Source organism: Neopsephotus bourkii, unplaced genomic scaffold, assembly GCF_033783945.1.
Source record: "Neopsephotus bourkii isolate Nb327-2 ecotype Australia unplaced genomic scaffold, CSIRO-AGI_Nbou_v1 NB_1630, whole genome shotgun sequence".
NCBI lineage: Eukaryota > Metazoa > Chordata > Aves > Psittaciformes > Psittacidae > Neopsephotus > Neopsephotus bourkii.
Genome location: NW_026902105.1, coordinates 283,947 through 307,649, shown reverse-complemented (window position 1 = coordinate 307,649; position 23,703 = coordinate 283,947). Strand labels below are relative to the sequence as shown.

General features: G+C 40.1%; 2 protein-coding genes across 5 annotated transcripts in view; one reads left to right on the top strand and one right to left on the bottom strand.

Annotated features, from left to right (window-relative positions):
- Window positions 1-7,351, bottom strand: part of PTDSS1 (phosphatidylserine synthase 1) — a 29,823-nt gene extending 22,472 nt beyond the window's left edge. Inside the window, exons 1-3 of the mRNA XM_061373191.1 lie at window positions 7,069-7,351; window positions 2,322-2,413; window positions 710-754 (exon numbers count right to left, since the gene is read on the bottom strand). Coding sequence (XP_061229175.1) covers window positions 710-754; window positions 2,322-2,413; window positions 7,069-7,247 — 316 coding nt within the window. The 5' untranslated portion in view covers window positions 7,248-7,351. The remainder of the gene's footprint in view (window positions 1-709; window positions 755-2,321; window positions 2,414-7,068) is intronic.
- Window positions 7,352-7,480: 129 nt separating this feature from the next.
- Window positions 7,481-21,746, top strand: MTERF3 (mitochondrial transcription termination factor 3). 4 transcript variants are annotated; one of them, XM_061373189.1, is made up of 8 exons: window positions 7,481-7,644; window positions 8,315-8,499; window positions 10,630-10,782; window positions 11,754-11,943; window positions 15,046-15,193; window positions 16,313-16,384; window positions 19,123-19,284; window positions 21,495-21,746. In XM_061373189.1, the coding sequence occupies exons 1-8, from the start codon at window positions 7,634-7,636 to the stop codon at window positions 21,687-21,689; spliced, it is 1,116 nt and encodes a 371-aa protein (XP_061229173.1). In that variant the 5' UTR covers window positions 7,481-7,633; the 3' UTR covers window positions 21,690-21,746. The 4 variants fall into 4 exon arrangements, with proteins under 4 accessions (XP_061229173.1, XP_061229172.1, XP_061229174.1 ...); XM_061373188.1 differs by having other exon boundaries at window positions 7,482-7,644; window positions 8,148-8,499; XM_061373186.1 differs by lacking the exon at window positions 7,481-7,644 and having other exon boundaries at window positions 7,863-8,499.
- Window positions 21,747-23,703: the final 1,957 nt, after the last annotated feature.

Below are 23,703 nucleotides of genomic sequence, written 5' to 3'. Positions count from 1 at the left end.
CTCTGCAAATGTGCTTAAAGTCTGGGATATGCTGAGTGAACCACGAATTATTTCAAAATAAAATTCCTTATGTTTTTCCATGCAATTCAAATATTTAAAGAGCAAGAGTCCTCAACTAGTTCTGTAATTAACAGAATTATTTTCCAAACTATGAATGCAAATATATACAAGTATTTCTACTGAACTTTTAAGTTAAGAATATGAATATATAAATTTAAGAATATTAACAAATGTATGTTATGCTATACAGTGACACAACTTAATTAACATACAAAGTAATAGCATATTTTGTCAATAATGAAAAGCAGCACCTTGCTGAACTGGATTTAGTTAGAAGTCAGATAGCATATGTGGTACCTATTAAAAAAACAAAACAAAAACCAAACATTTTTGGGGTGGGAAAAGATGGCAGTGGGAAGAGTGTGGTGGAAGGACATTAGGAAGCACAAACACAAAACAGGATTAAAACAGAGTAACAGAATGTATGATCCCTTTCCGGTGATTTAATTTACACCATCCTAACACAGAACAACTACAACATTCCCAAACATAACTAAGAAGAGATTACAAACACTTGCTCAGAAGTGAAAGTCACATTCACACGAGTCTGATGCACAATTACGTTTCATAACAATTCCATTCATCTGGAAGTTAAAGCAAACAGTGCTGCAGAAGCACTGAAGAAGTCAGAAACACGACCTGAACTTACCAAAAACCATCCTCCATATTGCAGGGTGGGGACGTGTAAAGGGTCCTGTGGACAATAAACAAAAAGCTTATTAGAAGACAATCTATTTTTTAATGTATCTCACAAGGATTTGGCTTGAGCATGAATCAGTTCTCCACCAAACTACGTAATACACCCCAAAATTGCGGCTCTATGTTAAAAAAAAGTTAATAGCAGATTACAGAGAGAGGAAAATGAGACTGCCAATTAGTAATGTATAAACAAAATTTTCCATTATTTTCATAGTTATTTCCAGAACAGTATTAGTCTGTTTGCTCAGGAGACACAATATCCCAGATGTACCCAAGGACTTCTTGATCTGGTTTCTAGACCACACCTCACACATGGCCTGCTCCCAGTGAAGTTATCAATTACAAATTTCTGTGCGTTAGCAAAGAACCATAGTACTTAGCCTTCAGACAACCATGAAATGTTATTAAATAGGCCTCCTAAAACTTCCAAACTGAGGATATATAGCTGACAAGAAGATACCTATGATCCTTACCAGTGTTGATATGTGGAACTTGATGATCTTAAGGTCCTTTCCAACCCTAACTATTCAATATTGTTTACTTCAGAATCAGTGACTAAACTGACTTTATGAGATTAAAAACCTCAGTTAATGTGAAGAGTACAGAAGGTAAGACTGGTGAAATTAGAAAGCCTGTAAACATGAATTATACACTTAGGTAGCAAGAAGTAGTTGAACTAATATTTTCATCACACACCGCAGACTGCTCTTTCACCACTGTATGTGTAAACCTCATTTTTCTGTGGCATTCAGTTTTCCAGGGATCACTTTGTGAAAAGTATGGATTAATGATTTTTAAAATGAGAAAAACACATTCCAGCTCTGAAGCACAAAACAGCCCTGAACACAAGTACCGTTTTTTTTCTGAGCACTGCTAATCATAAGACAGTTTAGATTTGACCCAAATTATGCTCTTGCTGACAGTAGTAAGTAAAAATTAAAGTAATAATAAAAATAACCCCCCTCCCAACCAAAACTAAGCAGCAAGAGCATTTCCTCCACAGAATTAAGTGTCACACAAGGGATTTTTCACCTTTTTGCACTTCCTGCTCCTAACAATTACCAAAACCTTTGCCCAACTTAACCTTCTATTGACGAACCATGGTTTCACACTGTAATGCAACTTAAGAACATTTCTAACTATCTCTACCCTCTGGTAAAGCGATTTATGTAAGCTGTTATATCTCCGCAAATTTGCAGATTGACACTTTTGTTAAAACACACTAAGGCAGACTCCTTTTAAGCATTATTTAAGGATTTGCAGCATCATTACTTAGCAATCTAAGCTGCAACTACACACCTGCAAACAGAGGCACCAATTTTGAGAACCTCACTTCCTTGTTAGATACAGACAGGCTATGAATAAAACTGCATATTCCCGTTATCTCCACTCAGTATGACTGCAACCCATTTTTAGACTGTTCCTTAACATAAAGGAATTCAAAAAAGAAAAAATACATTAAAAATGGTACTTCAATAAAAATCAAAATAAATTCAGTGGCAATAAAGAGAAATTAACATGCTACAAAAAAGTGAAATATAAACAGTTAAAACCTTACTCACCATTAGGAAAAGCTAGAACACTGATGATTAGAAAGAAGAAAATCACAGAGAGGATACCCCTCCAAATATTATCCTCTGGGACAGAATCATCCCTGAAGAGACAGACAACATCAAAGTGTTAAAGTACATTATAAGGATGAAGTTGAAAGGCTTTATTATTTAAATAACGACTATATGGAAATTCAGTATAACAAAAAAAAAAAGCAGCATGCTGATTACATAACAAATCAAGGCAGTAACTGCACTGAATGATTTTCACTCTGCACTTCTGGGTATCCCTTTCTCACAAGAGAGTTAAACATATAACCAAAACATGCCAGCCATAAGCATTGTTAGAAGTCAGTGCAGAAGCAACGACTAAACACAAGGTGAAAAAAATCTTCCTGCTTCTTTACACTGAAATGTTGACAGAAGCATTATCCAAAGTACATTTACACAGGAAACAGAGACCTAGACCAATACTGGAAGCCTGGATGCAATGCCTAGGTTTCCCTCTCCTATTCTGGTGCTGCTCACAACGCCTTTCACTTCCCTCAGCCTCTTTCCAGTGCCAAATGCCTGAGGTGAGTGCAGACAGGGCAGAAACAATAACTACAATCAGCCTTTGGAAACAATAATTGCATGTCTTAGAATTAATGTGTAACAGAGACACAGCACAACTTAAAAGAACCAAAGACAATATCATCTTGCTTTTAGATCTATTAAGCCAAAGTTCTGAATAAAATACCAGGTATTATTTGTGCTGTCATACTATGGCCAGAAGAGACCTAACAATTCAGTTTGGCATGCCAAGGCAAACTTGATCGAGCTCTTCTTTCTTTCTTTTCGGGCAGGTAGAATATAGCGAACAGCAGTGAGGTTAACAAAACCAAGGCCACCCAAGTTTTATAACAAACAGGTTCTAGGATACCTTGGCAATACCAATAGAAACAATATTCAGACTATCAAAATGTGTACAGCTAATATTTCATAATGCATTGCCAACTAGAACTGAAATTAAAGTTTTAAATTTGGGTAATTTTCAGGTACTTAGGATCAGTTCATCTATTTAAATACACTCCTTTATTTATTCCCAACCCATAATACCAAAAAACTCCCAGCAAACTTCAGCGGGGTAAAGTTCCACCTGGCAGATCATCTGCCACATTTCTGGATGGTTCAGTAAAAAATGTGTGACAGTATAAGTGTGCTCCACATTTGATATTTGCTACAGTTACAAAATATTTCTCACTTTGCCAAATTATTTCCCTTTTCCTCAGAATTGAACCTTAACAGCCCCACAGCAGACTTTCATCATTGTGAGGCATTTAAGCACTGTGTTAGTTTAATTGTATGGCAGGAAAAAGTACATTAAACATGAATGGTTTCTCTGCAGGCCTTAGGGACTCCCCACAGCATTTTTTCTTTAAACCAGCTCAGTCCAGATTTACCACTCATTTTCCAGCAGCCATGCAGCACAGGCTGACACTAATTACACCAGATATGAACCCCAAGTTCCAGAGCTTAATTCTGGCTCCCTTGGCAATCTCAACAGCCTCATGCCATCCAGTGTGCTTCCCAGCCAGAGCCTTGGGCTCCAGTGGCTTGGATAGCAAAACCACATTCCTGTTTTAACACGCACAAATAACACAGGCACATGCTGTCACACGTGCCACCAAGAGGAGGAATTTTTTTTTTTAATAAAGTATAGATTACTAGAGTCACATTACTGCACAGTTCAGCATGAAAGTGACAAAAGTGACAGACACTGTGATCGCATCACTTAGTTGTCACACCAACTGCACTGAAGGGGCTTCGCCTTTGCGTATCAGGGTTCTGGGTACTATTCAGCTTCAGGAAAGCTGTCCTAGTCATGTTGGCACCACTTCCCCCTAAAATCAACAAAGATGTTGTATGCAGTGTTAAACACCTTGCAGATACCTTTCAAAAGGGATAGACATCCCAGAAGCAGGTAAAAATCAGGAGAGACTCACTTCTGTGCACTAATAAAGGTAAGAATTATACTATTTGCCTGGAAAGACTATTTACTTCTGCTTCTATAAACCCCTGAAATTTCACACAGAAGCTCCTGATTTGTCACCTTTCTCAGTCCTGTTGTGCTCCACAAAACATCCCCTCCAGCACCCACATGCCCTCCTGCTGGTTGCCTCTGGGCTCAGAGAAGGACACATCCCTCTCTCTAGGGAGGAAGAATACAGGGAAAGCTAGAGCCATCCCATGCCTCTGCTCTAAAGCACAGCCTGTAAGCAGAAGAGCCTGCATCTGGATCACTCAGCAGGAAATAACCAAGACATCTGCAGCCATTGTCAGAAGCACTAGAAGGACATGCTTCAAAAAACAGAATATCCTCCACTCCCCACTTTAAAGTGGAAAAGTTAAAACACACATTTCATTTTCTGTATTATTACTGCTACCTGAAGATTATTGCTGTCTGAAGTCAGCTTCATCCTTACCTATCAGCTCAAAATCAGCACCAGCTGCTCCCAGTGATCACAAGGGAGACCCTATACTATTGCTTGGTACATCCAAGGGAAAAGCGTTTTCTACGAACTTCTGAAGCACCACATATTTTGGACATAAAATAATTATAGAACAGATAAGAAAGACTTTATGGGAGAAGAATTTTCTCTGTCTATGCTGAAGTTCCTGAAAAAAATAAACTTTACTTGACAACATCAGTATGAAACAACATAAAAAATACCCTGCGTAATAAGTTGATCAGGAGAGCTATGCCAGCACAGGGGAAGCAAAGAATCACTTGTCACACTTTACTGGGAAGTCTATAATGCCTTATGCCCAGGAGGTGGAAATACAAACACAAGCCACTGGAGACTCAGTGCAGTAAGGTGATGGGAATAGAAAGGCGAGACCTGGAAGCATGTGCGAACTATCTCCTCTCCTGCAGTTTCTCAAAGAGCACATAGGGTTTGGGAAGTGTCCCAAATAAGGCAATGGAGACAGCACTCTCCTATCTCTCAGGAGATTGAGGAAACTCCTGCAACAGTTGGAAACAGCAGACGAGTATAGGGGAAGGAGATTAAAAAAAAATAAAAATCACAGTAGCTTCCACAACCTGAGAAGAAACAGAAGAGCTAGAGAGAAGTCAACAGTTATTTAAACACAGGAAGTGGTGCAGATCAAGGACAGATAAAGAAGAAAATGAAACTGGAGAAGTCGAAGTAAGAAAGCTAGCAAGACAAACAGAAAGGAAAGTACCTCTTGGGAAAATGCAAACAAAAACCCCAGAAGTGAAGCACCATGCTTTGAGCCTAGAAGACTCCATGGTTCTGAAACTGCTGCTTGGCTCAGCCTCTGCTTGAATGAATTAATGGCAAAGTTCCCTTCTTCCCCAAAGGCGAATGATCAATTCCATTAATCCTTCAGAATGATGTCTGGATGAGTACCTCTTACTGATTCACAAGTCTGACCTTAATTAGCCCTATAGTGAGAAAAGTGATCGGGTGAAGGGAGACCGGACAAAGAGGAATGCTTATAGCAAAGGTCTCGAATTAAACACTGTACCAAAACACAGAAACATGTTTCTAATTTAAGAGGAAAGCCCCTGGGACATTCTACCTTAGCTAAGGTAACAGTATCTAAGTCAAATAAGCGATGTGTTCACCAAGAATATCTTCCATGGGGCCATGCACAAGTTGAAACTAGACAAAGCACATCTCAGACTATCTGCAGCTACTTTATTTTACACTTCCTTATGCTCCTTTCTCGGCTCAGCCCAGGCTTGACCATTATTTTCATAGCTGATAAAAACCTATCTGTTTAGATTCTTAGAATACGATGGAAGATCACACACTGAACTCAGGCCTAGAGACTAAAGATATTCTTATGTCAAATGCAGAGTTTAATCAACAAGGCCACTGAAATCTGATTCTGCACATACAATGCCATAAAAGTAAATGAGCCCTAAACATAACACATAACTCAGCTGAAACCTCTCAGGAATCACTGTTTGCCCATAGACTGTACCATTTAGCCTAACGGAGGATTAAGTTATAATCTTCACAGCCCCATTCGGTAGGAGGCAATTAAAAGCATGCACAACTTCAAAATACTGCAAGACACCCTTTAGGCTGCACTGTTATACAGACTGCATTCACGGATAACGCTCATGGAAATAACTCTGCCCATTCGTAGCTTTATTTCCATGAATGACTTCAGTAGCAAAGTCCACAGAGCTGTTCTGCAGTGGGGAAAGGATGTGGCTACCTGTACCAGTACCAGGGCTTAAGTCAGTGTGTGACTGGCCACAGACAGTATGCTGTATATAAATGACACAGAACAACTGCTCCCATCCCCTCAACATTTGGTTAATTATCTACTTGAATGATGTAATTGCTGAGCTTCTTGATACTCTAATAAAAGCGATTTTGGACAAGTGCTTAAAGCGCACGTTTTGGTAAAGACAGAGACCCTGAAAATGACCAACAGGTTCTCAGGAAACGCAGCAGAGAAGGATAACGGCTCTCTGAAAGGAGGGCCTCCCTCCCGAGCAGGGTGCTCCCCAGCATCCCACCGACACAACACCCCAGCAGAGCCCACAGCGAGTCACGGCCCGACACCAGCTCTCCGTTACCTCTCCCACAACAGGAACCACCGCCCGCTCTCGCCCCGGGTACCAGCCCTCTCCCCCAGGAACCCCCTTTGAGCCAGAAACGCGCGGCCGTGGCGCCTCCGGCACCCAGTGGCGGGACGAGGAATCCCCGCAGCGACGGAGCAGCGGGCCGCGCACCTGGTGAAGGCGAAGGCCATGAGACTAAGGATAGTGAAGCTGAGGAGGGTGATGGTGTGCGGGCGGTAGAAGAACTCTAGCGTGATGTCCTCCACCTGCTGCTCGTTGATCATGCGGAAGTGCAGCCGGTAGTTCACGTCGTCCTTGCTCAGGGTCCGGCTCCCCACACACGACGCCATCTCGCCCCTTTTCCCTCGCCTCAGAGCAGCGCTGGCTCTCCCGTGGCGGCGCGGCGCGGCACGACCCAAACCAGCCCGGCCGCCCGCACCGCCTCCCGCTGAGGCAGCGACGCCGCCGAAACGACAAGCGCCGCGCCCGCAGCGCTGAGGGGCGGAGCTCGCACTGCCTCTTCGGCGGCGCTCTGCGCCCACGCGGCGAAAGAGGGAAGGCGAAAAGGAACAGAGGCGGGGGAGAGAGGCGGAGCCACACCGGCCTTTGAACAAGCGGTGGGAAGGACCCTTTTCTGCGCGGCCCCACACCCCCCCGCCCTGCTCTCGAGTGGTTTCACCCGAGTTGAGGGTGGGGCCGGACGCGACACACGTGGGCTAGGCCGCGCGGGAGCGGTATGAGGGGCAGGTGAGGTGGTACTGGGTTCTTGCGAGTGTCTGGCGCGGCTGGCGCTGTGTTCACTAGTCCGCCCCTTCTCGCTTTACTCCGCCGGGCTCAGTGCGTGCGGAGCGGCACGGTCTCATTCCGGCTGTGAGCAAATGCTACCGGCCTGCAAGGGGCGGCGAGCGCGGCCTGGCGTCCACCCGCCTTTCCCTCGCCTTGTGGCGGGGTGTGAGACCTTCTGCACGGAGGGCTCTGTCTTTTGCGGGCATTTAGGTCCTGGCTGCGTTTCCCGTGTGTTCCCAAGGGAACTGCTGTCATCTACAGCAGTTGGGGGTGGCGTTTAGAGCCGCTTCTTCTCAGTTAACGTCTTCTCTGTTTGCCCCGCGCTCAAAGCCTGGAAGCGGTACTTAAGGCTTTGTAGCGAGTAATTTCTGGTTTTAATGCGCAGGGAATTAACGCATACGCTCCCAGTCCTGCGGGCGAGGTGAGACAGCGCCTGGGTTACTCTGCAGTTTCTCTCCCAGGAGGATGCTGTGCTGAGGTGCAAGATGGCTTTGGGGGTTCGGCAGGTCTCCCGCTGGTGTTGTCTGCTCAAAACGGCCCGTGCTGCTGAGCTTCCTCGGAGGCTGAGGAGCTGCAGCATTACTGCTCAGGCAAGTCGTGCGTTTGCGCCTCTGGCTCTGCGGCCCTCTAGAAATAATACTCTTCTGTGGAGATTGCAGGCGTACAGGCATGTATCTGTAGGAAGCTGTTCTCCGCCTGATAGTGCCAAGGATGGATCCTTTTCTTCTCTTGAACGTAACTTGCCTTCACCAGTAGAACAGGAACAAGCAAAAGCAAAACCATTACCTGATCTGAATGCAGAAATACTGTATGAAGGTAAGAAGCCTCAGGGATAGCATTTCTCCTGAATTTCTGTGTCATGCTTTCACTCTGAGCTCTTGTTCTTTTTTTTTTTTTTCTGCCTGTTTATCTAAAATATTTATCTGAAGTTCATGACATTCACTTGATGTTAGTCCCATAGGTAATGCAGAATTCTGTGGTCACTCTAGCATACAAAGAATACCTTTAAACCAAGATAAAGGTGTAAATATTTAGGTAAAGAATGTCAGTCTGGATTTGCTGCTTGAAGGGCTTTTCATAACTCGCAGCAGCTGAGCATTTGCCTTTCTTTCATGGATGTGCTGGTACAAAAGAAAGGGGTTTGTTTGGCTTTGGTGTGTTTTTTGAGCAAGGGTAGGGGAGGCCATCCCTGAAGCAGCTCGCACAACACAACCGTTTGGATCATCAGGGATGAGCAACAGGAGGCAGCAGTGTGAAGCCTTCTTAAGCACTGCCCTGATGAGAGGCGCTCGTCCAACTGTCTCCTGAGGAAAGGAGTTACATACAAGGTTGCCTTGGTGGTGTTGCCCCGACAAAATTGCCTCACTTTTCTCTATTTTTATATCTAGGTGAGAAGACAAAAAATACCATCCTCTGAAAATAATTCTAGTATGCTGAGGAAGCTATTCTGGATTACTAAGTAGTCTTGTATGTTCAGATTCTGCTTTGAGCCCTGCCAACTTGGATCCTATAGAGCTTATTTTTGAGGTGGCTTAGAGCTGCAACTGAGATCTGTGTGTTTGTGCAGCTGGCTCTGGAAACAGTGCTGCACCAGAACTGACATGTCAGCCAGCTAATATGCGTCTGCACCTGTGGTGCAGTTTATCTACATGCCAGATTTTTATCTGCCAACAGGCTTGCTGTTGTGTGTGTGTGTGAGGAGCATTTTGCCCAGTTGGCAGTGTATATAATGGAATAAACATAACTGCTAATTTTTATGTTCTTGTTGGTAACTTGAGGTATGTTTTCTTACAGGAGGTCTAAAGAAATTAAAGCGGCAAAAAAAGGGGATCTGTACTTCCAGAGTAGATCTCAGTTCAGTCCTCAATAAGTTCAAAGAAAATATTTGATATCCATATAGACTCCTAGCAAGTTTTCATTACCGTCTGAGGTGGAAACCTTGCTAAAAATATTTTACTGTGCTTTTATTCCTGAGGCTTTGAGAAAGATAAGTGGCAAGACCTTCAATAGCTATTGAGCTAGTCTATGCAACTCTTTCTGGAACGTTAGGATCATCTTACTTTAAAATCCGGCTTGGTAGTTCTGGTGTGGCTTTGTTTTCTTGACATGGAAGAGTGTTACCCTAGTTTCTACAAAGTCATTGTACAAAGGCACCTCATCCTGAGGAGTTTATAATTAGGGCTGTTGGTCAGTAATCGGTTTGGTAATTGAGGTAGACACTAGCAGCCAGCCTGCAAACAGTAATCTTGATCCAACTGCTGTGAGCTCCTGTCAATGGAAAAATACATCAGTTTAGAGAATTAATTTTTTTTTTTAAGAGCTCTGTGAAGCATAATGATGTTCACTTGGAAAATCTTGATGAGTAGGAAACAGAGCTTTATTTCTTTAGCTATTAGAGGTGGTGAAGTCAGCAACTATTCTGTAATGGATAAGACATGATAGCTTGGTTGGAGTTGGCTGTGAAATACCTTGAAAGTTAAAACAACTGTGGTTCAGGCATCAGATTTGGAAGAGGGACAAAAGTAATGGGCTTGTCAGATTATGAGAAATAATCTTTGCAGTAGCATTTGATCTGGATATGAAATGGCAAGAAGGCATTTATGAAGCCATGAAAGGATTCTTTTTCAAGAAGGTGATGTGATTTGTCATCTGCAATGATCAAGGCTGCAGACTGAAGGCAGGCTTGCTGGGTGCCACACTTAGATTTGACCACATGAGCAAGAGTTGATGGGCACTGACAAGGACATGGCACAGAGACAAAAACTGTCTTGAGTTTTAGGAAGTAGAGTATGTTTTCTTATGTTGATAAATAATAATAGGTTGGCTGTTCATCTCATGCACAGTGTTCCTGCATTTTGAAATAGATTAAGAGATCGGTATAGCATCCAGTAGGAGCAGCACTGTCTTTCACAAAATGCATTTGAGTCTTCTATATTTGTTTCTTAGACTGGGATGATGTCCCACCTTCGTCTGCTTTGGAGGAGATTTCTGAGGAAGAAGCTGTGCAGATCATTGCAGAACCACTTCTTCCTCTTCAGTCTTCCACGCTCCGAGATTATGTTGATCACTCAGAAACCTTGGCAAAACTTGTCCACCTAGGTATGTGTGATTTTGTTTGTGTGGTTTGCCTATGTCTGGAGCTTTGGAGATTCTGTAATTTGTGTTCTGATCTTACTGGTTGCCTTGTAAACTTGAAAACAGGAGCAGTGGCCAATGGCTAAAAGCAGCAGTTTCCTGGGTAAATGAAAGAAAAGAGAGGGGACTGCATGACTCCCTAGCAATGCCGTATTACTTGAAGACGCATCCTGCTATTTCTTGCTCTTCCACAGCTTCCAGAGGTGGGGAGCACTTTGTGTAATTTGTTTGGTCCTTCTTTTGGATTCATTAAGGATGTTTTAATTTGCTGCAAAAGAAATTGTAGTTTTCCATCCATGGAAGGAAGGAAGAGTAATTTCTGTGCAGAACCTTACCAGTGGGGCGCAGTAAACTGGGGAGGCAAGAAGGAAGGAAAATAACCTTACTTCTCATTAAAACCTCTTAGAGTGTGAAAGGATAGATGAGCTCAAGGTTGCTGGCCACCTCCTTGTTCCCCAAAAGTTTAAGGAGAACTAGAAAGAGGTTGGAGAAATAGATATTTGAGGGGGAGATCTGTGCCCATGTAGTAACAAATTTCTACACGTGGGTATCCAAAGGCATTTCACTGCAAAGTTGACCTCTTTCCTTGTATAAAGGAGTTAGGAATTCATTGTACATATGCTTCTGTGCAACAGGAGTAGGTACCTATATGTGGCATGAGCTAGTGTACTTGATTCCTGACATGCAGGATTCACTGCAAATGCCTTCTTTCAAAAAAATAAACTCAGCAAAAGTTTCTAAAGTGACTGCATGTTTTATCTGGAATCTTTCCATGGTATACAAGGTGTTGTGACCTTGCTGTATTAAGCAATTTCAGATGTTATATCAGTGCATAAAAGGAGTGGTCCTATGAATTCCAGTGTGCCTTCATGAAACATTTATAGGAAGTAGGGTCTGTATACAATTAAAACAATTTCTGATTTTGTTTGTTGTAGGAGTTGACTTATCACAAGTGGAGAAACGTGAAAAAGCAGGTCAGCTCTTACTGACCTTGGACTTTGAAAAGGATATAAAAAAAATACTTCTGTTTCTTAAGGATGTCGGTGTAGAAGACAATCAGATGGGAACATTCCTGACCAAAAATCCATACATCCTTGCTGAAGATCTGGAAGCTTTGGAAACCAGGTAAGCCTTTCAAACAGCAGCAAGGTGCTAAGCGCTTTGGCTAAGCTAAGGCCTAAAGATCTCGTTTCCCAGTTGGCTTAACCTTGCCTGAACTTGCTGCTCTTTCTTTTCTCCCTTGATCCCCAGCTCTGTGTTCTGTGCCTTCTCATCAGTCAGCATTAACATGAGATGATATTGTAAGTCAAGTCAACACCCTGATCCACCTGAAAATGGACCATTAACAAATTTTACTGCTCATCCCTGTTTCTCTGGCACAGAGGAAGCACCTTGCCATCCTGAGCCATTTGCTTTACCTGTGTCAGCTTAGATTCCAGAACAGTCCCTGACACTTTATCTGAAGTTGTGGAACGGTATTAACTTCTTCAAGCCATGCTTTGAGAATGCTATTCTAGATAACATGTCTACCCATACCTTCCAAGTTCTGTTATAAAAGCAGCAGACCAGATCTCTTCTATGTTTACATCTACAGCAGAATGTTTTGGTAACTTTTTTTTCATCATTTAGCTCACACTGAGCACAAGGCTACAATGAACTAATCTCTGTGTGTTCACACTTGTATGGACCTACACTGTTTCTCAGGCCATAAAATGGACTTTTATTCTTAAAATTACTCCAGACTGGCTTGCAATAATACACACTTTGTAATGAACTCAAAACCTCTTGGTATTTAAAACTTCCAGAAAAGAATGTCTTTCTGCTTGGCTTTGCACTTAGTAGCTGTCCAAGATGGAAATCTGAAAATACAGCTTTTTTAGATACAAGCACGTTAGCAGACTCCTGTCTAACAGATCCAACTTTTCTTTCATTCTTCTCTGTTTTTCCATCCTCCTTTCAGAAAAATATCCCAAAAGAGTCTGTGTCATTTTCCCAGCAATAGCTTTGAGTCTAAATTTCAGAGTTGCTGATACTCTTCTGAAGAGAGTACTTTTGGCATGAGAAATGTTCTAACTCTCCTGTGAAGTCAGACATCAGCTGCTTTTCAATGACTGTCCTGTGGCATTGCCTAGTTAGTGAAGTAGAGGCTGAACAGGACAATTCCAATTTCTTCTTCGTTTTCTGCAGCCTGTTTTTTCAGTAAGTTTATCTCTGTCACTGGTGAATGCTTTCCTACAAAGTAAGTGCTGTGGAGAGTGCGTGGCAGGCTGTGGATTGAATGCGACTCAGCTGTCTTTTGAAAGCTGAGTATCACCTTTGCATAAACACTTTGGTGCAGATGGACATGGTATTAGTTACATCACTCTGGAATGTTTTATTGCTATGGATTCCATGTTACCAGGAAACAAAACACAAATTTCAATAGATTTGGCATTTGACTTCAGATAAACACTGTAAAAGTCAAAACATTTCATAATTCATAACAGTTCTGACAGTTGCAAATCAGTGTCTGTACTGCAGCTGCACCAGATTCTTTGTTTTATGTTGTTGTTAATGATGACTTGAAACTGTTAACATGCTGCATAGAACTGCTGACCCCTGTAGTAGAAAGAGGTGCCAACACTCACAAATTTATCTCAAACTTTGGTCAGGTTGCATAACTGCTTTTTTACTATACTAGTTTATAGAGTTAGGTTATTATAGTCTTGCCATCCCTCTTTGAAGCTTCTTGCTTCTCCAGGATGCAAAGAAATGCTTCAGGTGTGAATCTTCATGACTTGTTAACAAGTGAAGGGAGTCAGGACAACCAAGAGGTTTTATTTTTAATTTGTTCACTTAGCTGTATTTCTAAGATGCTTGGCAGTTGTGCCCTCAAAAAAAAAACAAGTGGAAGAAATATAGTGCAGCCAAGCTGAAGCATTCAAAACATAATGGGATAATTTTTGAAGGGCCAGTTATTTATTGTTGTGTTCTGCATTTCTCCCCCTTCTTAAACTCACTTTATCTCTGTGGCTCCTGCAGCCAGTTCATCAGCACTGTCTGGAGCCTACGCTGCTACCTTCTGTGTTGGGGTGCCTGCTCAGTTAGGAATTGGTCTGCTAGAGCTTGTTCTTAGATCTTACATCTAGAGGTTTTTGGCTTGCAATTACTTCATTTTTGAGGGTTTGTGAAAAGAGAGGAAGGTTGTCGTGACTGGAAGGTATTTTTATTTTCTTTCTCTCCACAAGACATGATTTAACATGCAGCCCATTTTTTGCCAAATATCTGCTTCTGCAGAATATTCTGAAATCTATTTAGTATTTTAATTACTGCCAGATAAAATTGGTCCTTGTATGCTGTAAGTTCATCTGGCAGTAAATACTCCTATATATGCTCATCTATAACCAAAGGAGACTTTTTCAAAGTATAGTTTGATTGGCTTTTGTTTTTTGTAGAAGGTGATACGTGGGTCAGTAAGTCTCTTTATTGTGTGTGCTGTACTTCTGACCCCCCTTCTTTTTTCTGGGAGCTAAGGTAATAATCTGTTGCAAGTAGTACTTGAAATAGGATTTCACTTTCAGTGAATTCAACAAAGTTTGGAAGTTTATTATAAAACCTTTAGTCAGCTCCCTTTCCTTTCTGATAACCAGATGTTTTGTAACTAAATCCTTGGACCAGTGACTGAAAGTAGGAACCTATTGTAACAAAAGTAACTTCAGCCGATTTAGAAATGTCTTTTTGGACAATGTCTCTACAGATAGCATTGTTGTATGATATTTCTGCTCTAGTGCTATTGGCAAAACAGGGATGTGTATGAGTACAGTACTCTGTTCTTTCAAAAGTAGAAATGGAATTCATTAAAATAGTAAAAGGTTGTATATATCTTCTTGTCCATACCCTATGAGGATCCATTAATGTGCTTCCAATCCAGAAGACAGGCTGGTAGTTAAACATAGGTTAACATAGTTATCTGCTTAAGTACAGCTGGAAGGAATTAAAATCTGTCTTCAGGATTGACATTCTGGTGCTCCGAGGTTTATTTTACTTCTAATTAATTGAAAGGGATGGTATTTTGCTTTTACGATAACTGCAGATTTCTCCCTAATTATTTTTGGCAGGGTTGCATGTTAATGCTAGAACATCTGTCCATTTATAAGATATCACTGAGGAATTTAAGCAAGTACTGAATAAATGGAGGCAATAAAATTTTCATCACTGGATTTTATTTTGTTTTTGTTCTCTTTCTAGAGTGGCTTACCTAAAATCAAAAAAATTTGGTAAGGCAGAAATTGCTCAGATGGTCTCAAAAGCTCCGTATTTGCTGTTGTTTTCAGTGGAAAGACTGGATAACAGACTGGGTTTCTTCAAAAATGAACTTGGTTTCAGTGTAAAAAAGGTAAAGACTGTACACTGAAGTATTCAGGTATTTTGTTAGTGACAACTGTAAGGCCTTAGAACATGAATACTTCAAGTGTTTGGAGGTTATCCACAAACTTTGATAACTCAGATGGTTATGGGAGGATAACATGATTTTAACTGTCTGCAGAAGCAATATGGATATTTGACAGTCAAAGGTTCCTGAAGATGATCTGCTACAGTTATTGTCAAACAAGTATGTGTGTGTCCAGTTTTATTATCTGAGGCAGGTCAGAGTACCAAATTGTTACTGAAACAGGAAGCAACATTTTTAACTTCTAGAAAATTAATTGGCTCTCTTATCTCTTTAAGATACTGTAATATATTAACTCACTGGTGGAAAAAATAGTCTAATCTCTGAATGTCACATTAAACTAAATGCCAAATCACATGCTCATCTCACCAAGCATAGTCCCTGGGTTCACTTGTGATGCTTACTACGTTGCATGCTTAGCAGGTGTTTAGCACCATGCTTTGGGATCTTCAGAGGGGGTAGTACCTGGATTTCTGGGAATAAGTGGGCACTGTTAGTTGTTTCCTTCACTAGCTGGGGATTGCAATGAATGTCAAGTTCCAAGTGGAATCTGGTGTGCTTCTATTAGCTCAACAGTCACATAGCTGTCAGTGCCTCTTGCTAGCCTTTACATGCTTGAGGTAAGAGACCTCTGGAAAAGGGTACAGTAACTGCCTTGTACTCAGGGTGGATTACAAATAATTGCACATTTTAGGGCTTGTGAAGTAATTCCTTGTGTTGCCATAATACTGAGGTTAAACCAGATCCTGAGATAGACAAATTCCACTGCAGCTGAAAAAATCCTTTTATAGCCTCTATCAGGTAGTGTGTTGTTTACTTCCTGACTGTTTTACAACAGTTACGTTAGTTTTTGTTTTCCAAAAAAACCATATTTTTGCATCTTAATATACTGCTGCTTAATGCAAACTCATCTTTGGGGTAGAAATAAAACGAAATGTGAGTGAAAGTGAATCCTCTTCTGGCTGGGGGGAGCAGGAGGGAGGTTTGTATGAGATCTCTATCTTTCGTTCAGATTCACAAGCAAGCTTTCAGTAATAATATATCTTCCGTTTTCCCTGACTGTAGACAAAGGATTTGGTAATCCGTTTTCCAAGGCTTCTGACTGGCAAACTAGAGCCTGTAAAAGAAAATCTTCAGGTGAGCTTATTAATAGATACTAGAAGTGTATTGTGTATCCACATAATTTAAAGAGTTGTCAGAAGATAACATTCCTGTAGAATCCTGCACAGAAATTAAATGAAATCATTTTAGTGGGGATATAAAATAACTGAGGGTTTTGTTAAACAATATGTTTTCCTTTATAGCTTGCAAGCTTACAGCATACATGGAGCAGAATGTTATTCTGTTCTCTACTCCGATGTAGGTTAGAGTCCCTTCCCACCAAAATTGCTATCTGATGACATAAATCGTTACCTATTTCTTTACAATAAGTGGGAAAAATAGGGCCTGCTTCCTCTTTTTTTTTTCCCCTTCTCTCCCCTTAATTATTATAGTTTTTTGCTAACTTGGATTGTCCATGAAGATTTAGAAGTAAGAAATGTGCAATTGATTATTTTCCTCTTGGCAGGTAGCTAGTCTGCCAAAATGTGCATTTGACACTTATTGTCTGATAGCAGATGGTTGTTATTAACAACTGTTGGGTAAATAACTCCAAACCATAGGGACTGCTTTCCCTTTTGAAATGTAGCTATGTATTGGTTTGATTATTGTGCTGTAAAGCTATCTAGGCCAAGCAGCACGATGTAGTGTAACAATTTCAGAAATCCTATTATCCTGTAAGGCATAACTATGGATTAAAATGTATAATTTTTGGACAGACTCACTGCTCTGAAACTATTAAGCACTGGAAATCTTGCAATCTGAAATGTGTGTGTGTGGTAAGGGAGGAGACTGGAAAGTAGCAGACTGTTCCAATTAAAAGTGCTTTCTTTTTAATGAATATTGTTTCCACAGGCTAGGGATTCAGTATATTATAATGAATATGTTTTTAAGATCCTCAGTTCTATGCAACTATCTTGTCTACCAAAAAGTGTATAGTGTAGCATCCTTTAACGTATTCTAGAAAGGGAAGAAAAATTTTTAGACCCCCACTATTCAAATCTACTGATACTTAGCAGCTCCAGCCTTTCTTGACGTTGGATGTCTCAGATTCAGAATCTGTGTCCAGACCTATATGTCCTAAGTTGGTGATGGGCAGGCAGTACTCAAAGTGAAACCACACACAAGCAGTTCGTAAGTGATCTGGTGGTATCCCTTGTTCCAAGTCTGCTGTTACTTAGAACAACTGCTGCAGCTGACATGGTTGTCAGAAGATACCAACCATGGACTAAATGAGCTGGAGGATGGCTTATCGCAGCCTCTGAAGGTTTCATCAAGCACAATTAGATTCACTGGTGTGTAAAACTGGAAAGTTTGCATTACCACTGCCTGTTGTGGGAATCATACAGAGTATGTTGAATATTGCTGGGGCTCACACAGTAAAAGTATTAGCATATGTGATCTAGAATATTAGTGAATTTAAAGGTTTGCGGTCAAACTGAATGCAGTCAAAGCAACTTACACTTGAGTTCACTGCTCATGTCAAGAGAGCTGTTCCATTTCACAGACTTGAAAAGAAAAATCTAAGATTCTTGCCACAATTACCTCTACAGAGGGGCCAGCTATTTAACATCAGGTCTTACTCTTGTATGTTAATGCACAGCTCAGATCTGTGGAAGATGTCGCTAAAGTGCAAACGCATCTTTTCATCCTTGAATTCTGTCTTAGCTGAGTAATATTTCATGTGATACGCAAGTATTTATAAAGCAGATAAGGAAGAATGAGGAGTTGAAAGACCTGGTTATTTGCCTCTAGAAGCAATTTCCTGTAAGGATCTGGAAGTCCTAAGGTAGCTTCAAAACCCAGATCCTAAACCCATCCCTTTGTATTTGCCAGGCAGTTTTGGCACATCAAACTGGAAAAACAAAAAGCACCACCTTTTTGCCAACTGAAGAAGTACCTAAGTTGGATTTAAAAGTCTGGTTATGTTGACTGGCAAGCACACCCACTTTGTGACTGAAAACAAGCTGCTTGTAAATGTCACTGGAGGATAGAAGAAATGGCTCAGTTACCAGACACTGTTGTATACTGAATTCCTTTCTCAACAACTCAATGAACTACTTGCCATTCTGCACTTTGGGAGGAGTGCTTATTATTTTACTGAAAAAATGTGGGTTTTTTTTTTTCCTTTTGGGAAACCGTAATTGAAGTCAAGGAAGTCTCTGAAAAAGAAATCTTACTTTAGACATTCACCAACTGTAAATTAAATTGAATACACTGTACATTCTGCACATCTCTTTCAGGTTCAGCAGACTTCAGCTGAAGATGACAGGACTGAAATTATGCTCCCTAATATAAAAATCTAATTTGGATGCATTAGTGAAATAACTAACAGATTAACAAAAATAGTCACTAGCTATTTGATTGCTGTGTTTTACAAAGCTCAACAGCTCTACAACTAAGAAGTCAGTCTCTCTTGACAGCTTGGTATTGAATCTGATACAAAATGCTTAGGGGAAAATTCTTATGCTTGTAACGGCTGTGCATACTGAGACACAGCTATTTTTGTTCATCTCTCAGACAAGGTGAAAAATACATAACATTCACAGAAGTAGTCTTTACTCCAGGGATACTTCATAAACAAATTACACTTTAATCAGAACAATAAATAATTTGCACTGACTTGAGAAGAACGAGTGGCAGATATTGTGGGTTGCGTCTTGTTGCTGTGGGACAAAGGGTAGAAGAATTTTGCATCAGTTTATTTCAGTGGCACATTAAATTAAGCTAAATTTGCTGTAGCTGACTTTAGAAGATAAAATTTTGCTCTTTTTCAGGTTTGTCAGATTGAACTTGGTTTTCAACGGAATGAAATTCAAGAGATTGTGTTTAAAACCCCCAAGATTTTAACTGCAAGTAGAAACAAACTCAAACAGACATTTGACTACTTACACAACATAATGGGCATTCCCCACCACATGCTTACTCGCTTTCCTCAGGTGAGCTGTTTATCTGGGAATAAACTGTAGGTACTCTTTGCACAGCTGCTTCACTCATTAGTGCTGAAGGTGGAACCTCACTGTATGTAGGACACACATGAATTCCACTTGTCCGTGGCTTTTACTCTAATTGGGGTAAATTTTATTAGCAATTTGGCAACCATTGAGAATTCCAGTGTGGATGCGCCCTTCTGCTTCCCCTGGCACAAGTGACCCCACCCCCACCACCCTCAGTCTTGTGAATTTTTAAGTTTTCAGCAGAAAACTTCAGTCATGCTCATCTTTTCTGGATTCATTCAAGATCAGTACATACTGCCTGCTTAAGGATTCCTTGTCCTCAAATCCCACCTAAGAGTCACAAGGGAAGATAGATCACACATAACATGCATATATAACATTTATTTTAGATTTGTCTACTTAAAGAAAAATAAAATCTACACATCCTAGGTTCTGAAAATATAGTTTAAGGTAAGAGAAGTCCTGTCTGTTAGGCAACCAGAATCTTGCTGACCTTCCTAGTGCTGTGTCAGTAGCTAAAAAAAATCACAGGAGTGAAAATTGTTTCTTGATGACTGTTTCGGTTTTATCTATCTCCTCTTTCTGTTATTTCCTCAGAAATTGAAAGTTGAAAGCATTAGTCATTTCATCCAGTGCTGACATGCAGTCACACTGGCTTCTTGCTAGGAAAAAAAAGGCACAAATTACATCTTCAGGACTGCAGTAATTTTCTTTCTAAAGCAAGACTCATAGGGAATCTGTCTAATCTAGCTGGCTAAAAAGCTGAAATTAGATGGTGAAATCAGACTACTCCCCAGGATTTTCAGTACTTGCTATTTAATGTATCTTTGCTTAACAAGGATCCTTGTTATAAAACGGAGTGTCACTTTTGCCCTCCTTGACGTGTAAATGACCCCAAGTCTTGCTTCCTTCTCAGTTGTCTTATTGTTGGCTTTGTGGTGGTGCACCTCATTTTTTTCCTACTATTTGGAAGAGCAAGGGGAGAGTATCTTCTATTGCTTGTTCTTGATGCAGTCACCCTTTCTCTTCCCTGTTCTTCCCTTCCATCCTCAAAAACTGAGTTTCAGGATATGGCTAATGCAAATCTGTATATGGTCTGGCCATTAATTTGTGCATTCACAAATTCACATACTTGTTTCCATCTGTTACTGCTTCTATCCTGAGTAGCAGTAATGCCTAAAATAGAGGCATACAGGATTTTTTGTCACATGCTCTCTGATGTTTCAGCAGCAGTTGTAACCATCCTTCCTGTCAGCCAGCTCAATGATAATGAAGGATTTTTCCTTTTTTTTTTGTGACTCCCTCTTAGAATTCAATGAAGGCAGAGGACAGTTTTGCTTTCTGTCCTAGTTCAAATTAGTTTGCATCCTCATGCATCCTTCCTTCAGTAGTGTCTCCTTTTTAGTAAAAACTCCACTTGATTTCATTGCTTTAGTGTTCATATTTTCACCATAACCTTCTCTAAAGCAGCATCTCTCTTCAGTTGTACTTCTCAGAAATGCAGTTAGATCTCTGCTTTTAAGACTCCTTAACTGTGCATCCTTGTCTTCCCTACTTCTAGATGTCCCACTGATTTATTTCATGTTTCCCTTACCATTGCTTTTGCCTTTTGACTGTCTAGAATTCTTTTTGTGACAAGTATCTTCAAAGGTAGGCACTGCTATGCCTTTTGGCAGCATTACGACAGGTGACACAGACACTCCTTTTCCGTTGCCACTGTGCAGGTTCACTCTTTTGTGGTCACCTGCTCATTTCTTCCTTATGATAATGCTTGTCTGAATCTGTCTGTATAAATAAATGCTTCTGATAGTATAGGGAAAATACTTGTGTATTCCTGCTCCCTGTTTCTGAATGTCTCCTCTCCATTTGCTTGGTTGTGATTACACAAAAATAATATAGCTAACCTATATAAACAAAAAACCTAACTGGCTTGAGAGTTGTATCACTCGCTGATTTCCCTTGTGATGTGTGTACGTCAGCATATTGTATGGAAGCATTTATTTAGAATTTAAATAATTTATATATGAATGTAACCTACCTCATGTTTGACATTACTGAGAAGAAAAGATGCAAATTATTTTGCTTCGTAGATCTTCAGTTTGTTAAAAACAATGGTCTTATTTTAGATTCTGAAATACCAGAGTCTGAAATTTAGACAACCTAAAAGATTCTTTCCTTTCTTTGTTTCTTAGGTTTTCAACTCAAGACTATTACGAATCAAAGAGAGACATATGTTTCTTACATTCTTGGGAAGAGCCCAGTATGACCCAGCACAACCCAGCTACATCTCTCTGGACCAGCTAGTATCCTTGCCTGATGAGGTGTTTTGTACAGAGATTGCCAAAGCTTCTATACAGGACTTTGAAAAATTCTTAAAAACACTTTAATTAGTAGCACATGTAAAAAGGAATAAAGTTGTGAAATAAACATGTTTTATGAAACTATTCCCTTCTTAATTACTGGCTTAAGGAGTTGTTACTTCTGAAACATTTGTAGGATTTAAAGGCTCACAGTAAGATTCTTCAGAATGTATTTCAGAAGGATTGAGTGAATATGTTGATTGCTACTGATGCAATCCTTGTAATTAATGTCTAACTTCAGAGTGAATGATGCAGCACACTAACAGAAAAGTAAATTAAAGCGGATTCTTTCTTTTCCTTTTTTTTTTTTTTTTCCCTTTCAGTACTTCCAGAGGTCTGGGCGATGGAAAAACTGGCTAGTGACTTACTCCCTGTCTCGCCCTTTGTCTTCTCCCCTTCACCCCCCTCCTCCCAAAAGTTACAGTAACAAACTAATGCAGTAGAGAAGTGACGTGTTTACCTGCTGTTATCGTAACAGCAAGCAATGTTACTCTTTTCGTTGTATGGCAGCAAGAAGTACACTGTTACGTTATGTGGAGCCCCTCATATAAAAAAGCATTTTCAACAGGTTACAAAGGTGCTTCTTTGTGAAGCTGGATGCTGAATATCCTAAAAGCTGTGCAGTGAAACTTCATTTGAAATAGCAAAGAAGATCAGCAAACTGGATCTAGGCAAATTACAGAAAGAAAAAGCTATAAATGTCCCTGAAATATAAGAGGAGCTTGTTTTAAATCACTTCTCTGTTCTTGTTTAGGGAGAGCAGTTTTTTTTCCCATCCTTATGAGATTTGTATGACTTTACTAAACAAGTGACCATATGAAAAGAAGCTGTATTATATACTTAGCAGCATTGTCTTGTTCAGTGTTAACAAGTGAAGTAAATGCTAGCATTAATAACCGCAGGCACATTTAAAGTATTTAATCCTACCAGGAAACAAGTCATGTTAATATGGAATTATTAGATGCTTCAGAGTTTGTTGTGGTAAAGTGAAGAAATGGAGTAAACCCAAACGCAAAATGTCTCATAGTTTCCTGTTCAGAAATTTCCATTGTTTCAGGTAAAACAGTTCAGAAAACTGAAATCCAGATGTTGTCATTTGGATTTAAGCTTATTTAATCAATAATCTTCAATGTTTTAAAAGCTCAGTGTTGGAGCTTAAAATACCAACTTGTATGCAGACAGCAGAATAAATTTCAAAAGGTTAAATTCCCCTAATAGGTGGAAAATAAAGATAAGAGATATTTAAAGAATGAGTACAGTAATGATATCTGGATTATTACTTGGGTCTTTTATCCAAAATAAAAAAATTGAAATTGGAATTACAATACCCAAGTAAAGAAGTGTTGTCAGAACAAGCAGAGTGCAAAATGATTTACTGGGCCATCACTTCAGCACAGTAAAAAGCTACGTTTATTTTCTGTAATAGTATCTGAGATGTTCTCTTTTGTCTTCTGTTGTTTCCCACCCCACTGGCCTGGGAAGATCACTCAAAATCCTGTTAAGTAGCTTGTTCTTGGTAAAGATGCATAACAAATTTCATCTAAAATGGTGGCTGAAATGTGATGGCTGAGCACTTTATATCTAATTCAATGTGATTATTTAGATTTTTACTGTATTAAAAGTATTAATTAAAAGTGGCTCCATAATGCCAAAGAATTTGCTTTTGCAAGTTTACTCTGCCATCCTTATCATGATCTGTATTTCCATGTGGCAAACTGTTAAAATACAAAATTACATAATGCATATATTTTGAATGTCTCCAACTTTGGGCTTTTAATTCCTTTAATATTTTGAAATGTAAAAATAATTGCTGCCAGAGCTAAAACAGGGTTTTTGAAATGTTAAATGCATGATCGTATGCCAAAATAACTTCCCAGAAATACTAGGAAGAAACAAAGCAAAAGATTTTATGGGAGTGCTAAAAGGAAAGGGGAAAGAGTATAGGAGAACTTTCTGAGGATCATGCCAAATCCTTTTTGGCTTTAAGATGAAAAAAGAAAGGTGGGGTTTAGAAGAAATGTTTGGCCCAGAATATACTTTG